This window comes from Lemur catta, chromosome 3, assembly GCF_020740605.2.
Source record: "Lemur catta isolate mLemCat1 chromosome 3, mLemCat1.pri, whole genome shotgun sequence".
In the NCBI taxonomy this organism is placed as follows: Eukaryota; Metazoa; Chordata; class Mammalia; order Primates; family Lemuridae; genus Lemur; species Lemur catta.
The window spans coordinates 22055272-22082095 of NC_059130.1; the positions used below are offsets into that span (position 1 = coordinate 22055272).

Below are 26824 nucleotides of genomic sequence, written 5' to 3' on the forward strand. Positions count from 1 at the left end.
GTACACTGTCACTTGTTTCAAACAGGATCAATTTCCTTTTTAATTAATAGCTGTCATACCCCAAACACAAATACCAACACATAATCCCAGAGACAGTCACAGACCTGGGCAGCAATCCTGGTATGGGTATTATTATTATTATTATATTATTTACAGATGCAAATATCTATAATAATAAATATAAAAAATACTGGAAGCTCCTCCTCATACTTGAAACTAATGGTTCACATATCTGATTAGGTAATTCTACAATATAAATGGTATGTTACAGGAATTCTCAGAGTTCTTTTAATTTAAGCAAAACAGGGATAGCACAGTGAATGGAAAGACAAAAATGCAAGGACCATGACAGTGGATCCAGAAGTGGTTTGTCTTCTTCTAAGGTCAGTAAATGAATATAGGAAATTCTACATAATGATCATTAGGACCATATCCATTGCTCTCTTCCACACAGCCTGGAGCAGAAAGCCCCTGACTCAGTGAGTGATAAAAACAAAAATGCTCCTTTTTATGTTTCCCTCAGTATCCGTAACCCTGCATGGTGCTCCTGAGATGCACATGCACATGCCCCACCTTCGTAAATGTCTCGTCTTTGTGTGGACTTTCCTACTCCTGCCTTGTCATTATAGTGAGGCTGACGTGCAGAGGTCACCTTGACTCCCCCAAACCAAATTAGTCAGCAGACCAGGTTAAAAAGCAATTACAGTAGCCCATAGGAAATCACAGTGGACTGCAAATAACACAGAAAAAACAATTACCATAATCAATACACTTTAAGCACATCAAAATGAATATTTCCATATGTCAAAATGGTTCCAGATTCAGAAAGCAACCAAACTAAACAGAAAACACATTTAGTTTTCATAATGCTCTGTGTACATCTTTGCCTCATGTCGGATCCTTGCCTCTTTTCTAACAATTCTGTGGGGTTTTGCTTTTTTAAAAAAAGGATTTAAGAAATTTTAATTTTTTTCACCTGGCCTATTGCTCCACTTGGCTTTTTCATCTGATTTGAGTTCGTTTGTTTCTAGTCTTCCCTCCCTGTGCTCCCGCTGCTCCTTTCACCTCCCATAATTTATACTGGCCTTTACTTCTCATCCACTGAGTTTACACTTTACATTAATTCAGCCTGTCTTTGATTTTACTCACTTATGGGGCTTATTCTCTTCACATTTTCAACCACTTTCCCCATAGTCTTCCTTTCACTTCAAATAATTTAGTGCTGTTCATTTAAAATTTATACCCTACATAATGATATCCATATTAATGTCTTCTCTTTTTCCTTATTTTCTTTCTTTTTGTACTTACCCTGACTGTGCTTTCTTAGACACAACATAAAACAAAAGTCTTTCATAATTTTGATTGTTATAACTTCTGTCACATAATAATGCCTCTGATCTTCTTTGGTGATGAAACCTTTTTTTTTTTTTTTTCTTTTTCTTAGTTCCTTTTTGCATCTACGTTTACTTGGGATCCACCCTAGCCCTCTGGCAGAATTAGTGTCCAGATGAATAATCATTGCCTACATATATCTGCTCACAGAGACTTGTTCTCTCTCTCTTTTTTTTTTTTTTAACTTTTTTGGGCTGTGTTTGTAAGTTTTCAGTGCTGCTGCCTTTAACCAGGAGTTTGGTGCTGCTTTCCTGTCGTAAAGTGTTAATTCCTCATCACTGGTTGCTTGCTGGATATGCTATAATGACTCTAATTCAGCAATTACTTATTGAGGAGCCACAATGTGAAAGGCCTCGTGCTGGGTATTGAGGGAAATAATAAAAGTTTCACCTTCTAGAGACTTAAGGCCTTCAGGAGGAAAGATAACCCTGATTGAAACCATAAATTCTTCTGGCTAATCCCCTTCCAATATTCCCCATCTCAGTGAACAGCACACTATAAATCAGCTGCATAAGTCAGAAATGACACCTCACTCTCATACACATCCAACTCATTAGAAAGTCCTATCAGTTCTACCTCCTAAATATCTCTTACATCTCTCTACTTCTCTTCATCGTCACTGTCACCATTACGGTCTAAACTAGACTAGCGAAATAGCCTCTAAATAGATTGCCCTAGCTACTTTTGTCCTCCTAAAATTCATTTTATGTATTTTAATCAATTCTTTTCTAAAACTGTAAGTCATATCAAATTTACTGTGTTCTTAAAATGTACAAATAGCTCCCCACTACTTTTTGGGGAGTGTACTGGACTGTCTGCGGACATCTCAGCACCATTCTCTCCCTTCTGTGCCATCTCTTGGTTTTCAGGGGCTAGCAGCCTGGAAACTACGTTTCTCAGATGAACTTTCGGTAGCGTTCTGGTTTAGTGTAGGCACTTTCCTGATGGAGGGAAAGTGGAAAGAGAAAGAGCAAAAAATCATGGCTCAGATATTGTGGGCAAATATGTGGATATGAGCAGATTGCTGAAATGAGCAGCTTCCAGGATCTTATAAAAATCCAGGCCAGGCTGGCCTCACAAAGAATGAATGTGGTTCAAGAACTAGAAGTCTTCAAAGCAGCTTTAGGAACTCTAAAATTTTTAGAAAAAGCTCTCAAAAAGCTTATTTTAAACAGTCTTCAGCAACAGTAGTCTGATCCTCAGATATTATGATGACTCACATCTTCTCTGACTCGACTGGCTGAAGCTTGTGGCTAATCATTTTACTCTATACTTTTTGGGTTTTGCTTTGGTTTGGTTTCTGCTTACTCAGTTTCTTGAGGCCTCTGTTGCCTCACTTTTCTAGTCATTTTAGCTTTTCCTTTCACTTTCTTCTTACGTTCTTTCCATATTTCTGAAATTCTTGATAATCTGATCGGCCCAGGTGTTCACGCTCATCTCTGTTTGAGTGGACTTAGCGGTACCTGTCTGAAACTTTGTTTCTGTAAAAGGAGGATAATATTGCCTACCCATTTTATAGAGCTATTGTGACAACTGAATAACTTGTGCATGGCAGCTACTATGACACCTGGCAGACATGTCAATTCTTTCCTTTCTTTTCCCTCGAGGCCATGCATAGTTCCTTTTTCTGGATCAGTGTCATTACAGGTACTTAACAAGTATTTACTGTATATTAATAAAAACTACATATGTACGTATGTGCCTTTATATATGTGTGTGTATACATATACATAAAGAGAGAAAGATACACATGAGTACATATATACACATATTCATTATATAGCTAGCAATTTGAAATTTGGCATTCAGAAAAATAAACACAGATACAAAATAAAAACTATGACCACTTGCTATTTGAGTATTTTGTCTTTCTTCAAATATCTGCTACTTATCATACTCTCAAACTAAAAATGGTCTCAGCTCTCCATTCCTGGGTTCCGTAGCAAGTTCTGCCAAAACTGTTACATAAATCATTTATAAACTTATCTGGAAGACTCCTCTTCTATTCCTTTCTCTTATGTTTGTTCTCTGGCCAACCATCTAATCGTCTAACGCTGATTTTGACAACAGCAAACACTAAATTTATATTTGACTTGCATCAATATTTTATGAAGAGGTCACACACAGATTTGCTGACAGGAAAAAACACAAATGTTTTAGCCATCCTTCAATCTATCATCCAACCTATCTATATTTATAAAGCAAATATTCATAGACATTCTGGCTATGACCTTTTTCAAAATCCAGAAATATCTGAAAGAAAGCAAAACAAGAACACACAAAAAATATCCCCAAGTGCTTCATCTCTGTTACAGGGAAAACAATTGTTTCAATTCTGCCTCTGCTACTTATTATCAAGCAACTAGGAGTTTCTAAACTTGAGAGGAAACATGAGACACATGAGAAATGCACCTTAGCAGAAAAAATGGGGTAGACTCAATCATGCCCTGAGGTTCCACCGTCCACTGACCGGCTACATAACTCTGGGCAAGTTGCTTAACCTACTGGTCTGCACTTGTAAAGCAAGGACATTAAAGAAGCAGCTCCTTAAAACTCCTTCCCACTCTATGCCCCATGGTATCATAAAGAGGGCATTCATTCTTGTTAAAGTTTGCTCTTTTCACAGACCTGCGCTCAGAGAACTCTCCCACTATAGCTCTTAAACTGTTAGGGAAATCTACCATGCTCATGTGCTTTCCTTTTCTGGTGCTGAAAAGTCTCAGCCTTTGGTTGTTATTTGTTTGTTTGTTTTGTTCTGTTTGTTTATTTTTAGAGATGGGGTTTCACTAGGTTGCTGTTAATAGACTTGAACTCCTGGGCTCAAGCAATCCTCCCACCTCAACCTCTCTAGTAATTGGGACTGCAGGTGCATGCCACAACACCAGGCTAGACTTTGGTTCTATAAAGTAGGCCTTGAAAACAAAATTAAACATAAGATTGTAATCATCAAAGACATAATTATCACCAATCGTTCCCAAATAACAACTCCCACTCACAGCACTGCCTGGCCCATATTTCATTTTAATCCTCTAGTAATCCTCTAATAATTATTCCAATTTTATAGGTGAGAAAATCAAGATTCTTCATAGAACCTTTTAAAGTAAATAACCTACTCCTTTAGGAAATGTATTATTAAGACTTTCATTAGACTTTGATATGCTACGTATTAGAAAAAAGTGTTCTAGACTTTAAGTCAAACGTCACTTATTACAAATAATAAATGTTATCAAAAGTCCAGCATTCAGGTTAATACAACAAACAGACAAATAATCCTTTTAAGTTTTAATCAGAATTAAAGATAGGCTGCATGTTCCCACGGACATTCCCTATTTGTAGAGTTAAACAGCTACTCTTCTGGCTGTTTCCATCCTAACTGCATACTGTTATCTCTAAGCTGTTATCAGACTTACATGCAAAGAATTCTAGTTCTCCCAGAGAAGAATTAGGGCTTTAGGGGAAGGGGGTACAAGAACATTGATGGAGTTTCTTTTCCCCCAGAAGCTTTCATGGCAGCATGGCTAAGACTATAAACGCGTGTCAGTTGGGAGGTTTTATCTCTAGAAAGCCAAACGGAGGACAAGGAAGGCTGATGAGGGACGAGCAGGGAAGAATTGTGAGGAGGATGAGATGGGAAGCCCTGGCCAGCAGCACAGGGGTCAGCATCCTTGCTTGTATATTTTTGAGGCCTTTAAGTGGCAGCAGTAGCTGACTGTATGGATTATGGGTCCAGGAAGAATAAGGGTAGTATGTTAAAAAACTTGCTCTCAATACAATAACCACTAGCCAGAGGTGGCTATTTAAATTTAAATTAATTAATTAAGTTAAATTAATTAAAATTAAATAAAACACCCGAGGCTTTCGGCTACAGTATTAGAAAACACAGATATAGAACATTTCCATAATCATAGCAAGTTCTATTGGACAGTAATGCTTTAGAGTCTAGATTATCTAAGAAATCAACATTTAAAAGACTTGAAGCTCAATTATTACTGGAGAAATATCTATGGCATAGTGGTTAAGAGCACAGGCTCTGTACCCAAACTTCCTGGACTCAAATCCTGGCTCCAAGCCTTGCTAGCTGCATGACTTTGGGCATGCTAACCACTCCATACCTCAGTTTCCTCATCTGTAAAATGAGTATGATAATAGTGCAAACCTTAGAAAGTTTTCGTGAAGGTTAATCTGTGTAAAGCACTTATAATGGTTTCCAACACATACTAAGTACTATGTAAATGTTATCTCTTAATATTAATAGTTTCTCATTGAAACATACTTTTATAATCTAGCATCTATTACTGGAGAATAGATGCAAACTGATTTATGTGTTTGATCCTTCCTGTACCCCCACCCCCCAACCCCACCCATGCCTTTGTTGGATAGGTTAAAACGCCACCTTGTCATCATAAGTATGGATAAGACCGGGGGGGGACTGTCTTCTTACTTGTACAACAGAATGTCAGCTGCCTGGAGTACGGGGTACGTCAGCAGGCCCACCATTCCATCGTGCTTCTGCTTGGCAGTCTTGGCCTAGAGGGGGTGAAAAGAGACGAGAGGAAGAAACCTGACTTAAACCTAATTAAATTCCTAAATTAAGAAATTTTTAAAGTAAGCAAAGTATGATCTAAAGCCACCTGTAATAACATTCTATCTTAGTTCCTTTTAGCAACTCTAGCCATCTTCTTCTGGCTCGCTTGTCTTCATGCTCCGGGATTAGGTAGAAATAAGGTGAGTCCATCTCACCACTGCCCCTTTGAAGGATCCTGCACTGTCACTATCCCTTATTCATTTTATTAAAGTAAGGACATAGGAGTTTCCTAGGCTCTGAATCGGATCAATTCCAGATTTCACAGACAAGGCAATAAGTTCTTATGAAATTAAATTTTTGCAAATTAACATGAGTTAACATCAAAAGCCCTACTATATATCAGTAGAAACCTCCCAAAAGTCTTACACCATGCTACTGACAAAACTGGAATATTCTCTTAATATCACACTCAAAAAAAAAAAAATCATGACACTTAAAAAATGAAGCTAAAAAGAGAAATTTTAATCTAACCAACCCTAATGGTTTGTCTTGATCTTTGGGTGATTAAGCACGGTGAGGCAGTGAGGGTAAAGTGACTTCAATGATCAGTACATGTTGTACAGACCAAAATATTTCCTTACTGGAGAAGTTGATGGAAACACCAGAAATGACAGTAGAAATATTTAATAACTGGTAAGCAATAGGTGCCAGTTATAAATTACCAGCATGTACCCACTGACCATGTGCCCCAGCCACACTAATTCTCTTGCTGCAGTTGAACATTGCTGACATGTAATTTGTTTCTCTGACCAGAGCCATTTATTAGAAGCAACTATTGTGTGCTGTTCCAAGGCCTAGGTATACCATCTCTTATAAAACAAGTGGATATTTTGGTGTATAGATAAATCTTATTCGATTACCTAATAATGAATCACTTACCTCAAGTCTGATTATTTCTGAATGCACTGAACAATTCAATTTATAAACTTGCCCGATTCCAGGGACCAAGCTCATGAGTTCACAACTCAGACTTCTCCCACCAAGGTGCAGACACAGCCTTTACGGCCCCGTCTGAAAATGCAACAACCGCTTTTCTCTTTAGCCATCTTAATTTCACTGTTTCGTAATTTAGTGGCAAACTTAACTTTTCTGGTTATACTTCAAGTAGTTTCCAGCTTACAGCAACCAATGCTACAAGCCATTCAAAGGAAATTTGAAAGTTTGAACACACAATTCCTTCAGTACATCCCCCAATTACAATGTCCATGATAAGGGCTAGTTCACAATTAACACCAGGTAAAGATAATGAAAGTTTAATTTGGAAATGAGAAAATGGGAGAAGAACTCAATTTTTAAAAGTTGCTACTGCATTAAGTTTATAGTCTCTTTATATCAGCATATTGGACCTTGAAATTACAAGGGAAGGGGGGAGATGTGGAGAACATTAATATTTATTGAATGCCTATTATGTGCCCCAAATGCCTTGCATATATGTTACTCATTAATCCTCCATATAACCCTGTCCTCAGCAACCCTGACCCCTCTTCCACATCACTGTTCCACTCCTCACTGTCCTGATCAAAACCAAGCTGGGTGCTCTTATCAGACCCTCTCACAGCACTGGAATCCCGCCCTCAGAGCACTTTTTACACTTTCTTATTACTTGTTGAATGGTCTCTTCCCAATACATTACACACCTCAGGAAGCCTCTCGTTGACTGCTGGATCTCCAGGACCCAGCATGACATAAGACTCAGAAGGAATCACAAGAAGAAATGACCAGAGTAGGCAGTGACATGCCCTAGGATAGCTGGGATTTGACATGCGTGTTTTTCCTACAAATGAGAAATCATGAACTAGTGGAAAGGGTTTTCCAGAATATCAATGTCTTCACTAGTAATGTGTTAGGGGTTTCTTAGATGCTATTTTAAAGTGGGAACAGTTCCTACTAAATTAGTATTCAGTTCCTGCAAAAAGGATTTCAGCATTCAACCTACTGGTAGAGTGTTATGATAAAATGGGGAAGTCTTGCCTAAAACCCAAAACATGATGGAGAACATTATGAAATTTAGTTTCTAATTCTTGGCACGTAATGAATCGGCAGCATTTACCAATACTGTCTTATTTATTTAGAGTCTTCCTCTCGTGGGGGTGGAATAACAAAATACCACAGACTGGGTGGCTTATAAACAACAGAAACTTATTTCTCACAGTTCTGAAGGCTGGGAAGTCCAAGACTAAGGCAAAGTCAATGTCTGGTGAGGGACCCCTTCCTGGTTAATCGATGGTGCTTTCTAGCTGTGTCCACACATGGTGGAAGGGGCTCTCTTGGGCTTCTTTTATTATATAAGGGCACTAATCACCTTCGTGAGGGCTCCATTTGCATGATCTAATCACTTCCTAAAGGCCCCACCTCCTAATACCATCATCTTGGAGGTTAGGTTTTAACATATGAATCTGGGGTAGAGAGGGGGGGACATCAACGTTCAGAGCACAGCATTTAGGCACTGTCACTTTAAAGCTCTGCCTGCTTCTTTCTGTAGCATAAGTGATGGCTTCTAAAGACCAGCTCTTGAGGAAACCAATGATGCTGAAAATATGCTTGAAAAAAGCTTGAAATTGGAATTAGTGTTGACGTAGCTGGGGACTACCTACCCTGGGGTTATCCAATTGCAAAAATAAATGCAAGTAAAGTACTACGAATTATCCAATTTATCTTTCTTGGTTGAACTTCTTAGAAAAAGTACAGCCTTCATTTTTTTGTGAGTTTGAACTGGTGCCTGGACTCAACTTGGTTAAATGTTAAATAAAATATGTTGTATCTTCTCCTCACAATAAAAACGTTCTTAACTTACTGCCAGTTAATTCCAGTGGGGTAGGAGGCAACTTACGGGTTCAGTAATCCAGAATTTGTGATTGTGTGCTAATTATTAATACAATGTGATAGGTTCAAAATCATTATCAAATCTATCCAAAGGTAACTCTGATTAAACCATACACAGATAAAAGCAAATAATTAATGAAGTTTTTTAAGTTGGAAGGAATCTTGGAAAATCCCTTTATGTCCTACTGAATACCCTGAAGCAGAGAGGTTCAAGATGCTGATCCAGCCATCAGTGAGCAGCAGACCAGGGAGGAGAGTAGACTCAGGATTCCCAGAGCCTAACACAAAAATAAACAGGACAGGAAAACTGGTTTCCTTTCTGTTTATCAGTCAGATCACTGGCATTTACCTTCCACTGGTGTAAATGTTGTAATCGAGGTAATCTGACCATGCAGGAAAGGATCCAACTTAATTGTGTGTGTTCAGATACCTAAAGAAATAAAACAGAATATTAACAAAGGTGGTGAATGTTTTCTTGCATATAAGAAAAAACTAAACAGACAAATATAATATTACCTTAAATGGCTGAAAATACCCCCCAAAATCAAGGTTATTAAAAGAAAGACAGGTAAAGGGGCTTAGCTCTGACTCATTATGCATAGACTCTAAGGAGAAGAAGAAATCATAAAAGCCAATGATATGATTACTAATCTAGTGTTTCAATCCTCTCCAAAATATCCCTAGCAAGTGGATGACCAGACTCTGGTCATCCCTTCAAACAAAAGGGTTTCATTATGTCCTGAGGCATCTATTCTGTCTTTAAAAAGCCAACCTTGGCCAGGCACTATGGCTCAGGCCTATAATCCCAGTGTTTTGGGAGATCAAGGCAGGAGCATTGCTTGAGGCCAGGAGTTTGAGAACAGCCTGGGCAACATAGTGAGATGCCGTCTCTACAAAAAATTTTAAAAATTAGCCAGGTGTGATGGTACACACCAGTAGTACCAGTGACTTGGGAAGCTGAGGTGGGAGAATCACTTGAGCCCAGGAATGCAAGGTTGCAGTGAGCTATGATGGCACCACTGCACTCCAGCCTCGGCAACAGAGCAAGAGACCCTGTCTCTAAAAACATTAAATAAATGAAAATTTAAAAGTAAGTAAATAAATATATTTTTTAAAAGCCAAGCTTATTAAGGAGACATATACACACATACACAAACATACACACACTGGTTCTAAGTCCTCTCTACATAACTTCTAGATATATAAAAGCAGCTATAATACCTTACATATAAATGGTAGAGGAAAGTACTGGACTTAAAATTAAAGATTGAGCTCTTTAGATCTAGAGTAATTTGAAAGTTAGGAATCACTTGATCATCTCATCATCCAAAAGAGTATGTTTATAGTTTCTAGTTCCTCCTCTTCCTTTCTTTTCTTTCTTCTAAGAAGAGGTCTAGTCAACAAAAAAAATAGAAACTTTCCCAAATTTGTTTTTGTTTTCACAAAATTTAATCAAGTAAACAAACCTGGCAACAACCGGGATGATTCATGGGCCCAGGCCATGCTCTGATGTCCTAGAATTTAAGTCCTATGCATCTCATTTCTGCACCCTGGGCATTCCTAACTCTTCATTGATCGTGGCTTTTTTGTGTCCATGTGATTTCCTTAAAAAGCAAAGCCTATTGCCAACTCTGAAAAGTGGCCCCAAATGTGTTCTCTGTGGGTTTTGCAAAAGGAACATAAAGGAATGGAGCTGAATCAGCCAAGGCCTATTTTACTAGCAAGGAATTGCCATCTGGTGTAAGATAGTTTCTTATTTTTCCCCTGAAGTTATAGAGAGGGAAGAGTTGTTTTTCACGTGTTTGACAAGGAATCACTTTTAAAGTTTTGCAAGTCCCTGGGCTGAATCTGTCATCTTTCTTCCAAGAAGCATTTGGGTTTCATTGAGGGCAGTGACTCTGACAGCACTGTCCATGCAAATTGCTAACTGCTGCTGTAAACAGCTATCAGACAAAACCAGCAACCCTGATGTAAGCAAGAGGATTAGAGTTACTTCTAGTCATCAAGAAAAACACATTCCCATTAGAACTAATAAAACAAGAACTGTTTTTTGGCATGAATAAGTAGGAGAGGATTTTTTTTCTTCTTCTTTCCTGAATTGGGGGAAAGGAATGAAAACAGAAAATAACCATGGACATGTGGAGAGAGACAAGATGACGCCTCTTTAACTGGCTCAACTGCTTAGCTTTGGTGATATGCAAAAAGCTACCACCATGTCTCCATGAAATCAAGTATTTTCCTTGGACTGGCTTTTTATTTGGACATATGGAATGAAACTTACTTAATATTCTGCAGAGATCTTCCTGGTGTTTCCAAGATAGGGAGCATACAATTAATTCAAATTATCCTCATACAGAAAAAGTAGGTAAAAGGTCAACGACAATTATATTTTCATAATTCTTCTTTAATAATTATATAAAAAGGGTGGTATATTCAGGATTTGGTTCTCTTTCTTCATTGATATTCATGACAACTGCTTGGAAAGTTTCAGATTTCTACTTGGGGGAAAAAGCAAAAATGGTACCTTAAATATAATATTTTCTGACTTACGTAGTGAAACTACAAACAAACGGTATAACTTGTTTTAGCCACAGAAAAACAAAGGCATGGAGCAATAAAGTGGCATATTGACTATCTACAAACAAGTCAGCGGTGATGAGTAGAAAAGAACCAAAGATTTCTGACTCTCTAACTGTAACAGGTAAAGACATGTGAACTCTTCAGTTACAACAGTTTGGCCTACCTTGTTCACTGCTGTGAAACATAGCCTGGTACATTGTATGTGCTCAATACATATTTGTTGAATGCATGAACAATACTAAAGCCTTCAGAAAGAATAGGACCATTAGATTTGGCAACTGACTTGTTAGAAATCCAGGCAAAAGCAGTTTCAGAGGAGTCACTGGGATGGAAGCTAAATTACAGTGGGCTGAAGAGTGAAACTAGGAGGCAGGATATGAAGACAGATATGCAGGAAGCATAGCAGAGTAGTAACGAGCTCTATCTTTGGAGGGAGGCTGCCTGGGTCTGAATGCTAGTGCCACCACTTATTACCTGGGGGACCCTGAGTAAGTGACTTTACCTCTCTCAGTGCCTCAGTTTTGTCATCTAAAAGTTAACAATAACACCCACCCAACAGTGCTTAAAACAGTACCTTGCACATAATAAGTACTCAATACATGGTGGTTATTATTATTATATTAATAGAAAATTTTTAGAAATACTTTTTAAGATAATTGTATACTCACATATAATTATAAGAAATAATACAGAGAAATCCTATACATCCTTCACCCAGTTTCCCTCAATAGCAACATCTTACATAACTATAGTTTAATTATCACAACCAGGAAACCGAATTTGATATGATCCATCCACCCTACTTAGTTTTCAGTAGTTTTACACGCACTAATTGTGTATTTAGTGCTGTGCACTTTTATCACATGTGTAAGACATTTATTTTTTAAGAAAGGATAGAGATGGGATAACTGGTAGCGGATAGAGAGCAAAAATTTTGTTTTGCTTTTTAAGCTGGGATAGAACTACTGTCTATGTACCATCTCCTCTGTCTATATACTGAGCAGACAAAGAAGAGCCACTGAAGATTCTGGAAAGGGGATAATTCAAAGAACAATATTCCTGAAGAAAAGGAATGATATCCAACTGGGTAAAAGAATGGATGATTAAAACATCTTCCACTAAAACAAGAGGGGGGAAATAAATGCAGATGAGGATGTATTTTGTGAGCCAGGAGTGAAGGACAAAAAGTTTTACAGGAATTCACATCTAATGGGCTCTGTTACCTCTCAAAATAGATGACAAGGTGATTAGAAATAGATGGAGTAAGAAACATGCTCATCAGAATTACTGGGTTTGACAGGAAGGAACAAAAGATCTTCTGGAATGGAGTTATATAAGCCTGATGTTTTACGGATATTTTTCTGAATGAAAGAGGACAAATGATACATAAACTATACTCTTGGGGAAACCGAGATTCTTCACAGTAGACTAATGTCTCCCTCAGCAATAATAGGCATTTTTTTTAGAATTTCCAGAAAAAATTAAAACAGTTGACTGCATTTTTAATTTCCTTTACTCATTAATTATTAATTATTAACCATTAATTATTAAAGGTTTTTAATAGGATCCCCAAAGCACTAAACATAAAAAAACCTTGATAAACTACATTAAAATTAAGAACATTTCTTTATCAAACACCGCCACTTAAAGAGTGATAAGAAGCCACAGACTGGGAGAAGACATTTGCACTACCTATACGGAATATATTGGTATATAGAATATATTAAAGGACTCCTACAAATTTATAACAAAAAAGCAGATAATACTTTAAAATTAGGCAAAATATAAATAAGTAATTCACACAAAATAAGATATCCTAATGACAAATAAATGTATCAGAACATGCTCAACTTTATTCATCATCAGAGAAATACAAATAATATGCATCAAAAGTAAACTAAACCCATCATATGATACCACTATACATTCATTGGAATGATTAAAATGAAAAATTCAATAGTATCAAGTATGGCAAAGATGCTGAGCAAATGGAACATTTATTCTCACACACTGCTATGGGAATGTAAATTGGTTTACCAACTTTGGAAAACTGACAGTATCTACTAACATTCAACATTTACATGTCCTGTGACCCAGGTTATTCCCTTTCTAGGTATATATCCAACAGAAATGTGTGCATATGTTCCACAAAATATATGTGCAAGAACATATTGTAACAGTCCCAAATTCTAAACAATCCAAATGTCCAACTACAGTACAATGGATAAATAAATTGTGGTATATTCATGTAACAGACTACACTGTGGCACTGTAAGAACAACTTAACTGGTCTCCCTGCTTCAATCTTAGCTCCCCTACAGTCTATTCTTAACATAGCAGCCTAAGTGGCCCATTTTTTAAAAATCTACAATACCTTTTATTTTTATTTATTTATTTATTTCAGAATATTACAAGGGTACACGTTTTGGTTACATAATTTGCTTTTATACAGTTTCAGTCAAAGTTGTAAGTGTGCCTTCATGCAGATAGTGTGCATTGTACCTGTTAGGTGTGCATTTACCCATCCCCTCCTTTCCCCTCCCACTTGCTTGATTTCCCTTGGAGTTTTACTTCCATATATGCACATAAGTGTTGTTCAATTAGCTCCAATTTAGTATTGAGTACATGTGGTGGTTGTTTTTCCATTCTTGTGATACTTCACTTAGAAGAATGGTCTCCAGTTCCACACAGGTTGTTACAAAAGATACTAGATCACTGTTTTTTTCAATGGCTGAGCAGTACTCCATGGTATACATATACCACATTTTATTAATCCACTCATGTATTGATGGCACTTGGGCTGTTTCCACATCTTTGCTATTGTGAATTGTACTGCTATAAACATTCGAATGCAAGTGTCTTTTTTTATAAAATGTTTTTTTCCTTTCGGTAAATACCTAGTAGTGGGATTGCTGGATCAAACAGTAGGTCTACTTTTCATTCTTTGAGATATCTCCATACTACTTTCCATAGAGGTTGTACTAGTTTGCAGTCCTGCCAACAGTAATGTAAGAGTTTCTTCCTCTCCTCATCCACATCAATATCTGTTGTTTGGGACTTTTTGATAAGAGCCATTCTCACTGGAGTGAGGTGCCATCTCATTGTGGTTTTGATTTGCGTTTCCCTGATGATTTGAGACTTTCAGCACTTTTTCATGTGTTTGTTGGCCATTATAGATCATGTCAGTTCTCTGTTCAAAATCCTTCACTTATTTTCCATTTCCTCAGAGTAAAAGCCCAAGTCTTCATAATGGCCTATCAGACCAGGCACTGTTGTCTCCTCCCTTTCAACGCTGTAACCTTTGTGATTCGAACCCTAACCCTCTCCCCCTTTGTCCCTCTTCTCTAGCCATTCTGGCTTTCTCATATTCCCCAAACACACCAGGTACACTAATACCTTAGGGGCTTTGTACCTGCTCTTTTCTCTGATAGGAATTCTCTTCCCCTGGATATTCACCTGCTTAGCTCCCTCACCTCAGGTCCTTGCTTATATATTATCTTATCAAGGGGGCTTACCCAGACCACACTATTTGAAATGCAATCTGTTCCCCTCAGCCTCACTCCCAATTCTCCTTAATCTTTTTCCATATCACTTATCATTTTCTAATATACTTGATGTTTGGCCTAATAATTATGATTATTATACATTTTATGTTACCCCAACAGAATGTAAGTACCATGGTAGCAAAGATTTTTGTCTGATTTATTCACTGATATAATATAAGTACCTATCACAGTACCTAGGACATAGTAAGGACTCAATAAATATTTGTTAAATGAATGCATACATGAAATTAAAGGTTCATTAATAGGGAAATATCTAAATAAAATGTGGCATAATTATTTAATGGCATATTATACAACAAATAAATGAGTGAGATTTATATGTATAAACATGGGTAGATCACAAAAATATACTGTTGTGTGGGGAAAAAAAGCAAATTGCAGAACAGTACTATAATATTATCCACTTATGGAAAATTCTTAAAACTATACAAACAAAAATATTATATACTTTCATGGAATTATACATGAGAACTAGTATTAAAAATGAGCTAGATTGATGTACACTAAATCCAAAATTTTGGTTTCCTGGGGATACAGGAAAGGGACACAGGAGGAGGGGTAAAGGGAACAGACAAGGGAAAGAATTAAAGGGACTTTCAACTTCACTTATAAATTTTTTTTTAATATAAAGAAGTCAAAGAAATATGACAAAATGTTAACATTATTCATCCTTGGTGCTGGGAATATGAATGTTTGTTATATCATTGTCTGTATTCTGTATTATTAAAAAATTTCAAAAAATATTTAATTAACAAAACAAATACAGGATAGCATGATCCCAAAAGGTATAGCTGCTAGGTATCAATCAAAGCCATTCAAGCAATTAGCTGGTTCAGTAAATCCAGGATCAAATCTCTGTGTCCCTTAGGATTTTACTTTTTCCCATATAAATGTTATCTTCCCAGGAATCAGGTCCTGTAAGTTTTAGTTAGGACACTTGGAAGACTATTCAGACTCACAAATTCCCATTTATTGCTTCCTCTCGGAAACGAGCAATTTCATGCTGCTATTTTTATTAGACTCTTATCATCCCCATGACAAATCTCCTTAACAGGAACCTTGTTTGGAGTTCTGATTTTAATTAAAAGAACTCTGTATCAATGATAAACGCCCACTCTCTTCAGCTGGTCTGCCTCCTGTCAGTACTTGTGTTTGCCAATGAACATCTGTATATATTTGAAGTTCCCTATACTTTTTCTTAGTTTAAGACTTCCAAAGTTAAATAAATAGCTTCTGTCAGCCTTTTCTGCCTTAAAAGTCACACCCAATCTAAATTCTATTGCTTATTGAGTGTGTGTGTGTGTGTGTGTGTGTGTGTGTGTGTGTGTGTGTGTTTCTTTATCTGTAGCAATACATTTGTTAGCTCTGCTAGGCTATCCTGGGTAAGAAACAAACCCCAAGTTTAAGTGGCTTACAGAAATTATCTCTTTCTTATTCACATTACATATTGGTACCTATAGATTGGCTATAACTCTGTTTTACATATCTTCTCATTCTAGGACCCAAACTGAACAAATGGCCTCTAAATGGAATACTCCATTATTCTCATGTCAGAAGGAAAAACAGCAAGAGAGCTAGAGCAAACATGGAATGGCTTTTAAAGTTTCTTCCTGGACATGGTATATATCATGGTCCCTCACCTTCCATTGGCTAATGCAAGTCACATGGACAAGCCCAACATCAGTGGGGTAGGAAGAGATGCTTCTCCCACAGGATGCACTGTCAGTTACACAGCAGTGCGTGGAGATATATACTACTACTTTTTTTTTTTTTTTTTTTAAGACAGTGTCTCGCTTTGTTGCCTGGGCTAGAGTGCCCTGGCGTCAGTCTAGCTCACAGCAACGTCAAACTCCTGGGCTCAAGCGATCCTCCTGCCTCAGCCTTCCGAGTAGCTGGGACTACAGGCATGCGTCACCATGCCCAGCTAATTTTTTCTATATATATTTTTAGATGTCCATATAATTTCTTTCTATTTTTAGTAGAGATTGGGTCTCGCTCTTGCTCAGGCTGGTCTCGAACTCCTGAGCTGAAACGATCCGCCCGCCTCAGCCTCCCAGAGTGCTAGGATTACAGGTGTGAGCCACCACGCCCGGCCTTATACTACTTCTAAACAGGAGTTGGCAAACTACTGCTCTTCGTCCAAATCTGGCTGTGGACTGTTTCTGTTCCACTCATGGGCTAAGAATGTTTTTTACATTTTATAAGAGTAGCCAGATTTTAAAAAGAGGAAAAGAAGAAAAGGGAGGAGAAAGAAGAGGAGGAGGAAGAGAAGAAGAAAGAGAAGGAGAAGATGAAGAAGAGGTGGTGGCAATGGTAGCAGTGACAGAGACCACATGTTGCCTGTCAAGCCTAAAATGTTTACTAACTACCCCTTTATAGAAAGTTCGATGATCTCTGCTCTTACAAGAAATGAAAGTGAATAACTGGAAACAGTAATAATCTACCACAAGTGCATCCCCAAAATTAGCTACCTTGAGGAAGGATAAGGGAGCTGACCTATAGAGAACCTGATGGCAGACAGTTGATTTTTTAACCAACCCTATCTTTTCAGTGTTTTTATTTTAAATTTCCAGGTGGATATATTTGATAGCTCCAGGAACTCAGGTCCAATAAAGTAAAGTAGGCTTTTTGTACTACATCAAAATTAAAAACTTCTCTGCATCAAAAGATGCAGTCAACAGAGTGAAAAGGCAACCTACAAAATAGGAGAAAAATATTCGCAAATCAGGTGTGATAAGCAGTTAAAATTCAGAATATATAAAGAATTCCTGTATCTCAACAGCAAAAAAACCCAATAACTCAATTAAAAAATGGGCAAAGGACTTGAATACATATTCCTTCAAAGACATATGCAAATGGCTAACAAGCATATGAAAAGATATACAATATCACTAATCATTAGGGAAATGCAAATCAAAACCACAATGTGATATCACCTCAGATCCATTAGCACGGCTGCTAACAAAAAACCCTCCAGAAAATAATAAGTGTTGACGAGGATATGTAGAAATTGGAACTCTTGTACACTGCTGGCAAAAATGTACAGTGGTACAGCTGCTATGGAAAATAGTACAGTGATTCCTCAGAAAGGTAAAAATAGAATTCCCACATGATACAACAATTCCACTTCTCAGTATATATATGTAAGAATTGAAAGGAGGGTCTCAAAGAGATATTTGTATACTCATGCTCATAGCAGCATCATTCACAAGAGCCAAAATGTGGAAGCAGCCCAAATGTCCATTGATGGATGAATAAATAAACACAATGCATTATATACATACAATGGAATATTATTCAGCCTTAAAAAGGAAGAAGATTCTGAAACATGCTACAATATGGATGAAACTGGAAGACATTATACTAAGTGAAATAGGCCAGCCACAAAATGACAAATACCGTATCATTTTACCTATATGAGGTATACATTAGAGTAGTCAAACTCACAGAAACAAAATATATAACAAAATGATAGTTGCCAGTGGCTAAGGGGAGAGGAGAATGAGTTATTTTTTAACGTGTATAGAAATTTCAGTTTTGCAAGATGAAAAAGTCCTGGAGATTGGTTGTACCACAATGTGAATATACTTAACACCACTGAACTGTATATTTATAAATGGTCAAGATGGTAAATTTAATGTTAAGTGTATTTTATCATGATTTTTTTAAAAGGCTATGTAAAGAAAAATATAGATGAAATATTTTTCAAGTTGGGAAAAATGGTTAAGTTAATATTATGTAATGTTGCTTCAATGAATTGTTTTTAAATATCAGATGGAGGGGCTAGTTTGAGGCAAAAAGGAAAGATTTTGTTTCAGACATGTTGAAATCTAGATTGTGAAAAGATATCCAGATAGAGACATTTAGAAAATAGCCAGAAGTACAAATCTGGAATTAGGGAGAAAGGTAATAGCTAGAAACAAAATCTGAGAAAAAATAGCTGAAAGTTATGAAAGTAAGTGAGACTCTAGGAGGGCAGACTACATACAGAGCTTTTTAACTCACAGCAGAACTTCTAGGGATTAAAAAGGAGTCAATAAAAGAAACAAATGAACTCTCAGAGGAGTAGGTGAAAAGTAAGTTACTGCAGTATCACTGGAATTAGGATAAAGTTGTGAAAAGAACAAGTGGTCAATGAATCAGAGAAGTAAAGAAATATATGAATGGAAAAACATCTAAGCCCAGGTAATTTGGAGGTCATTATTATGCTTCATTAAAAAAACAAATACTGAGTTGTAAGCTATATCCTGTAATATAAAGTAAAAAATATAAAACATATTTGTATAAGATATCTCTTTACATAGTTTTTATCTTTTATTGTACAAATTTAAGGTGTACAACATGTTTTGATATACATAGACATAGTGAAATGATTACCACATGTAACATATTCATCATCTCACATAGTACCTTTTGTGTGTGTGTGTGTGTGTGTGTGTGTGTGTGTGTGCTAAGAACATCTAAATTTGTTTGTTTTTATTCAGATAATGCTTAGACAAGGAAAAACGTTGATTAAAAAAACACTTTGAAAATGAAAAAAAATGAAAGTTTCAAGTCATAAGATGGTTTTCATATTTTTATTTTAAGCTCTATTTAACTCTTGCCTAAAATTCCTGGCAGTAAAAACGCCTTCAGTCTAATTCAAAGCACTATCTGAGACACAGCCGTCCTCTTTAATACTTTCCTAGGACTGGGGTCAACAGTTGAAACACATGGTTTCGTGGTGCTTCTTGTTGATTTACAGTCTACAATATTTGAAAGTAGTAAAGGGAACACAATATGTCGACAAATCAAATAATTATTTTCCTAACTAAACTTGTGAGCAGGTTGTTTCTTCATTGCATTGAGAGTGGGTGATTCAAAGATCAGATGAGATTTTCATGCCATATCTATTTTGCCTTTGACAATGTAAATGTTTGATAGCTACACTAAACTACCTGCAGTATTCCTTATGCTACATAATTCCGTGGGCTTTTCTTCTTTCTTTTGGTTTATATAACAACATCCTAAGAACCTATCCATTTAAAAATATATGTATTAAATCAACTCTACTGAGGCATAATTTACAAACAATAAGACATACCCATTTTAGCTGTTCAGTCCAATGAATTTTGACCAATCAATACACACAGATAACCAGTATACCAAAAGATACAGAACATTTCAGTATCCCTCCCCACCCCAGCAAAAGTTCTCTCAGGCCCCTTTGCAAGGAATCCCTGAACCCTCCTGCTCCTGCAAAGAGCTGATCTATTTTATTGCTATGGAATTAGTTCTGCTTATTCTAGAATATCATACAAATGGAATTATATAATGTGAACTCTTTCATGCTTGGGTTCTATCACTCAGCACGTTTCTGAGATTTCTCCATGCTGTTACATACTTCTTTTTATTGCTGAATGGCATTCCACTGACTGAATATGCCACAACTGTTTATCTATTTACCCACTGATGAACATTGGGTTGTTTTTAGTTTTCCTCTATTATGAATACAAATACATGTCTTTTTGTAGACTATATTTTCATTTCTCTTGGGTAAATATCTAGGAGTAGAATTGCTGGATCCTGTGGTAAGTATATGTTTAACTTTGACAAACTGTTCTCCAAGGTGCATTTACCATTTTATACTGTTACCAGCACTTACAAGAATTCCAGTTGTTCCACATCCTTACCAAAACATAGTATTATAAGTATTTTTAAGTTTAGTCATTCAAACACAATGGTATCTCGTGGTTTTATTTTGCATTCTTCTCGTGACTATGATGTTGAACTCTTCATGTGCCTATTAGCCATTTGTTATCTTTGTTCATGAAATGTCTGCTCAAATATAGTGCCCAGTTAAAAAATTAGGTTCTTTGTCTTCTTATTACTAAGAGTTCTTTATACATCTGGATATTTCAAAGCTTTGTCAGATGTATGTATTGCGAATATTTGCTCCCATTTTACAGGTTACCTTTTCATTTTCTTAATAGTGTTTTTTGAAGAACAGAAGTTTTATCTTTTGATGAAGTCAAATGTATTAATAGTTTCTTTTATGTTAAGTGCTTTTCATGTAGTATTTAAAAAATATTTGCCTATCCCAAGGTCTGGAAAACTTTCCCCATGTTTTCTTCAAGAAGTTTTATAGTTTTAGTTTTTACATTTAAGTCTATGATGGTTTTAAATTTTTTTAAAAAATGAATATTGTAAGAGTCAAGGTTCATTTCCCCCCCATATGGATAGCCAGTTAAAGACCTAACACGATTTGCTGAGAAGATCATCCACTCCCCACTGAACTGTTTTTATCCCTTTTGTTGGAAACATTTGACCACACATATGTGGGTCTACTTCTTGATACCCTATTCCTTTCCACTGACCTATAAGTCTATTCTTACGTCCTTACCACACTCTCTCAATTATTACAGTTCTGCAGAAAGCTTTGAAATAAGGTAGTATAAGTCCTCCAATTGTGTTTTCTTTTTCAAACTTGTTTTGAGTATTCTAAATACTTTGCATTGTCTTCTACATTTCAGGTTCAGTTTGTCAGTGTCTATAAAAACACGCGTTGAGATTTTAATTGAAATTATGAGGAGTCTATAGATCAATATAAAAAGAACTGACATATTAATAATATTGAGTTTTCCAGTCCAAGAACAAGTCTTCCACTTCTAGTAAAGGCTGAGTAGCTCTGTATCAGTCTTCTTGGGCTGCCATTAAAAAATAACATCGACTGGATTGCGATTGCTTAAACAGTAGGGATTAAATTTTTAACAGTCCTGATGGCTGAAAGTCCATGATCAAAGTGACTCCACGGTCAGGTTCTGGGTGGGAGGGTTCTCTTCCTGGCTTTCAAATGACTACCTTCATGCTGTGTCCTCTAGAGAGAGAGAGAGAGAGAGAGAGAGAGAGAAAGAGTGAAAATATATGAATCTCTTTCTCTCTTCTTCTAAGACCACAGACCTATCAGATTAGAATTCACCCATATGACTTCATTTAACCTTAATTATTTCCTAAAGACCCTATCTCCAGATATAGTCACATTGGAGGTTAAGGGTTCAACATAGGAATTTGGGGGGACACAATTCAATCAACAGCAAGTTCCTATTGAATGAACCCTACCACGGATAGCAGCTATAAACCTAGCAAAATGGAAAAATCAACTGCCTGAAGGCATTGGAGAGCAATCAAAAGCAGATAGAATCTAGAGGGGTGTGTCCCTTATAAAAGGGACAACCCTGTATAAGTGTCCTTTTTTATGGCTTTCTGTCTGAGGACAGTCCTCACAGTCCTCAGTTGAAGGCATAAAAAGCATCTAAATATGATAGAAACCTGCATTCTTACTGGCTGGAAGAATCAGAGGACAGAGTTTGGGTGACTATAATGGCTGGGAAATAAGCAGAGAGATTCCTAAATGAAGAGCCAGAGAGTGGCAGCCTTACATTACATTCTATGTATAAGCTCTACCCAAATACTGGGCCAATTCCTGAATTCCGCAGGCACAGGACAGACTCCAAGCTGCCCAATTATGCTAAAACAACTGGTGAAAGATTTCAGATGTTGCTCACCACTGGAAAAACAGTTTGGAGTTTGAGTCTAGCCAAGTTAATTGCCTGCTAAAACAACAACTTTTTTTTTTTTAAAGATATTCTTCAGAAGAATCCAATGGAATTCAGAATCTCTTTGTCATTTAAAATACTCAAGATACTAGCCAAAATTACTAGACATAAGAAATAAACAGGTAAACATAACCCACTCTTAACAAAAAAAGCAATTAATGGAGATCAACTCTGAGATGTTCCAGATGTTGTATTTAATGGATGAAAATGTTGAAGCAACTATTACAAATACGTTCAAAGATAAAATTAAAATATTCTTAAAATGAATGAGCAGATAGGAAATCTCAGCAGAGAAATTTTTAAAAACTGTAAAAGACACTAAGTAAAAATTCTAGAATGAAAATATACAACATCTCAAATAATATCACTATAAGGACTTAACCACAGATTGGAAAGACAGAAGAAAGAGCTGCTGAATGAAAAGATAGATCAATGAAATTAACCATCTTAAAGAAGACGGACAAAAAAGATTGAAAAAAAATAAATAAATAAAGAGCCAGGAATGGTGGCACATGCCTGTAGTCCTGGCTACTCAGACAGCTAAGGCAGGAGGATCACTTGAGCCTAGGAGCTCAAGTACGGCCTGGGCAACATAGTGAGACCCCCTCTCAAAAAAAAAAAAAAAGGAAAGGGAAAGGGAAGGAAAAGAAAGCAAAAGAAAGAGGGAAGGAGGAAGAGAGGAAGGGGAAGGGGAAAGGAAAAGGAAAAGAAAAGAAAAAGAAGAGAGAGAGAGAGAGAGAGAGAAAGAGAGAGAGAGAGAAGGAAGGGAAGGAAGGGAAAGTAAGAAAATAAAGGAATGTAGTCTCATGAAACTATATTTTTTAGGATCAGGAAGTTGGGTGTTATATTCTGTCTTAAAGAGAAACTGCTTCCTCACAGTTATGTTTACAGCATTAAAGTGTTCACAGGCTATTGCTCTGTTTGCAAGTATAGAAATGGTACTGGAGGATGAAAACCCAGCAGCAACATGACTGATCTAATGGACTCCATTAGTTAATGGAGTCCAGTAGCTGAGTGATCAGGTTAACAAAACACTTTCACCTGCTGCATGAGAATCTGACCCTGGATTAACAACCTAGTTCTATATCTACCAGATAAAATAGTATGTATTAAGGACATTGCTAGGCAACATTGCTTATGATAAAAATAAATCCCAGTTGGTAAAGTGCATCTAGACTGAGAAAACTATAAATACCTGATGGACAGTCATAGTAGGCTTTCCTGAGTATAGTGACACTAGTAACTGGCATCTCTCTTTCAGGAACCCTGAAATATAAAAATGGCTTTTGGCTCTTATGGGGAAATGAGGCCTCTATATGAAGGTGGACTGTATACCCACTGATGTGGATCTCATATTCTTGCACTTGACCTGGAGAAAAAAACATCACCTAGACATTTATGTGTATACCCAGAGAGAAAATAGCTCCTGGACCTATATGGTCCTGTTACATGGACTGCTGCTACATGCACTGCTGTAGCAAGGACTCCTGCTTGGAGAAGCTACACTGCTGGCAGGCTGAAGTTCTTGTTCTGTGCCCTCTTAAGTAGACCAGTGCCAAACACAGCCTGTGGTGGTCTCATGATTCTGAATGTTTACTTGATCCGAAGAAGATGGTGGCCATTGAAGATGAACAATTAAAACACTGCTTTCCAAAATGGAATTTATGATTCTCAGAGGATAAACAATTCCTGGAGCATGGTAATAAAATATTAGAACTTGTACTTCATATTCATTTTTTATCCCATCTGTAAAATTTTTATTTTATAGGTAAGTTATACAATGTACAGTATGTACATATCTTAAGGGTTAGTCTCAAAAACTTTTTATTGATAGGCATGAACAACCAACAAAATTTGAAAAGCATTGAATTAGAAAATAGAAATTATTCTCAAGCAAAAATAGAACATCTATAAAAATTGACCATTTGCTAAATTCAAGCTTTAAAATTACAAAAGAACTGAAAGCTGAGATACCGTATTCTTTGACTAAAATGCAATAAAATTGCAATCAATCTTTTCTAAAAGCTATTAAAAAAGAGCCATATATTTGGAAATTATAATATACTTCTAAATAAATCATAGATCAAAGAAAAAATAATAGAGAAAATTAGAAATTATTTAGAACTGAGTTATAATGAAAATACTACATATCACAACTTTGTGGATGCTGACAAAACAGAACTTAGAAGGAAATTTACACTGTACTCTTGAATGTGTATATTAGAAAAAAAGAATGGCTGAAAATTAACAAGGTCTACTCAAGATGTTAGCAAAAGAACAATGAAGTAATGTCAAAGGAAATAGAAAGAAGGGAGGAGATAATAAAAGTAATGAAATAGAAAAAAAAGATACAATAGAGAGCCTCACAAAACCAAAAGTATATTCTGGAAAAAGATGAACAGAGTAGCCTCTAGCAAAACTCAAGGGGAAACAAAGGAAGAAGGTCATTTCAAGGAAAACAACCCACAGAAAGTATTGATAATGACAAAATTTCAGCTTTCTAGTGAAAATGAGAATTTTAGAAAATATGTATCCATTGTTATGTTAGATAGCTTTCCAGTACTTAAAAGACTTTTTTGAAGAGATCTGTGGTGAAATTAACCCACATGGGTTTTTTAAAGACTGTAGATAAAATGTGTCAAAGTTTGTAATATTTACATAACTCTGTCTTAAATGTGAAAAGCAAAAGTTAAATGAGATAATAAAGATAAATAGCTTTATGACATTAGGCCAGAAATGAACTACTTATAAGCACACCCCAGAAGCACACAACCATAAAAGACTGAACTGACTGCATTAAAATGAAACCTTCTGTACAACAAAAGACAGTATTTAAAAATTCAAAAGATAAGCCACAGACTGAAAAAAGATAATGTATACAAAGGATCAGTATTCAGAATATATAAAGAATCTCTACAAATCAGTAATAAAGTACAATGTTGAGTCTACTGATCCATGAGCATAATATGGTTTTCCACTTGTTTGTATCATCTATGATACCAAAAACATATCTCACAGAACTAGAAAAAATAATTCTATGATTTGTGTGGAACCACAAAAGGGCCTGAATAGCCAAAGCAATCTGAAGCAAAAGGAACAAATTGGGAGGCATCACATTATCAGACTTCAAACTATACTACAAGGCTACAGTAACCAAAACAGCATGGTCTTGGCACAAAAACAGAGACATAAACCAATGGAACAGAAAACCCAGATATAAAACCATCCACATACAGTCAACTGATCTTTGAGAAAGCAGACAATATCTACTGGGGAAAAGAATCCCTATTTAATAAATGGTGCTAGAAAAATTGGATAGCCACATGTAGAAGAATGAAACAAGATTTATAACTCTCACCACTCACAAAAATTAATTCAAGATGGATAAAGGACTTAAATGTAAGGCATGAAACCATAAGAATTCTAGAAGAAAATATTGAAAAAACTCTTCTAGATACCAGCTGAGGCAAAGAATTTATGAGGAAGACTCCAATGGCAATCACAACAACAATAAAAATAAATAAATGGGACTTGATTAAGTTAAAAAGCTTCTACACAACCAAGGAAATAATCAACACAGCAAATAGACAACCTACAGAATGGGAGAAAATATTTGCAAGCTATACATCCAATAAAGGACTAATATCCAGAACCTACAAAGAACTCAAGCAAATCAGCAAGAAAAAATCAAATGACCCCATTAAAAAGTGGGCAAAAGACATGAACAGAAGCTTCTCAAAAGAAGACAGACAAATGGCCAATAAACATATAAAAAATGCTCAATGTTGCTAATCATCAGGGAAATGTAAATCAAAACCACAATGAGATATCACCTTACCCCAGTCAGAATGGTTTTTATTAAAAAGTCCAAAAACAATAGATGCTGGCATGGATGCAGAGAAAAACGAATGCTTATACATTGTTGGTGGGACTGCAAATTAATACAATCTCTATGGAAAACAATATGGAGATTCCTCAAAGAACTAAAAGTTGACCTACCATTTGATCCAGCAATCCCACTGCTGGGTAATTACCCAAAGGTAAAGAAGTCATTTTATCGAAAAGACCCCTGCACTCGAATGTTTACTGCAATACAATTCACAATTGCAAAGATGTGGAATCAACCCAAATGCCCACCAATTCATGAGTGGATTAAGAAAATGTGGTATATGTATACCATGGAGTACTACTCAGCCATAAAAAAGGATGGATTAATGACTTTTGGAACAATTTGGATAGAACTGAGACCATTTTCCCAAGTGAAGTATCTCAAGAATGGAAAA

The 26824-nt window shown here is 36.4% G+C and overlaps 1 protein-coding gene across 4 annotated transcripts in view; it reads right to left on the minus strand.

Moving 5' to 3' along the window:
• The window catches only part of WARS2 (tryptophanyl tRNA synthetase 2, mitochondrial), a 93631-nt gene that overhangs the window by 13264 nt on the left and 53543 nt on the right, over positions 1–26824 (minus strand). For all 4 annotated transcript variants that reach the window (XM_045546932.1, XM_045546929.1, XM_045546931.1 and 1 more), the window contains 2 exons: positions 9150–9230; positions 5834–5919 (listed from right to left, as the gene is read on the minus strand). In XM_045546932.1, the coding sequence (XP_045402888.1) occupies positions 5834–5919; positions 9150–9230 (167 nt within the window). The remainder of the gene's footprint in view (positions 1–5833; positions 5920–9149; positions 9231–26824) is intronic.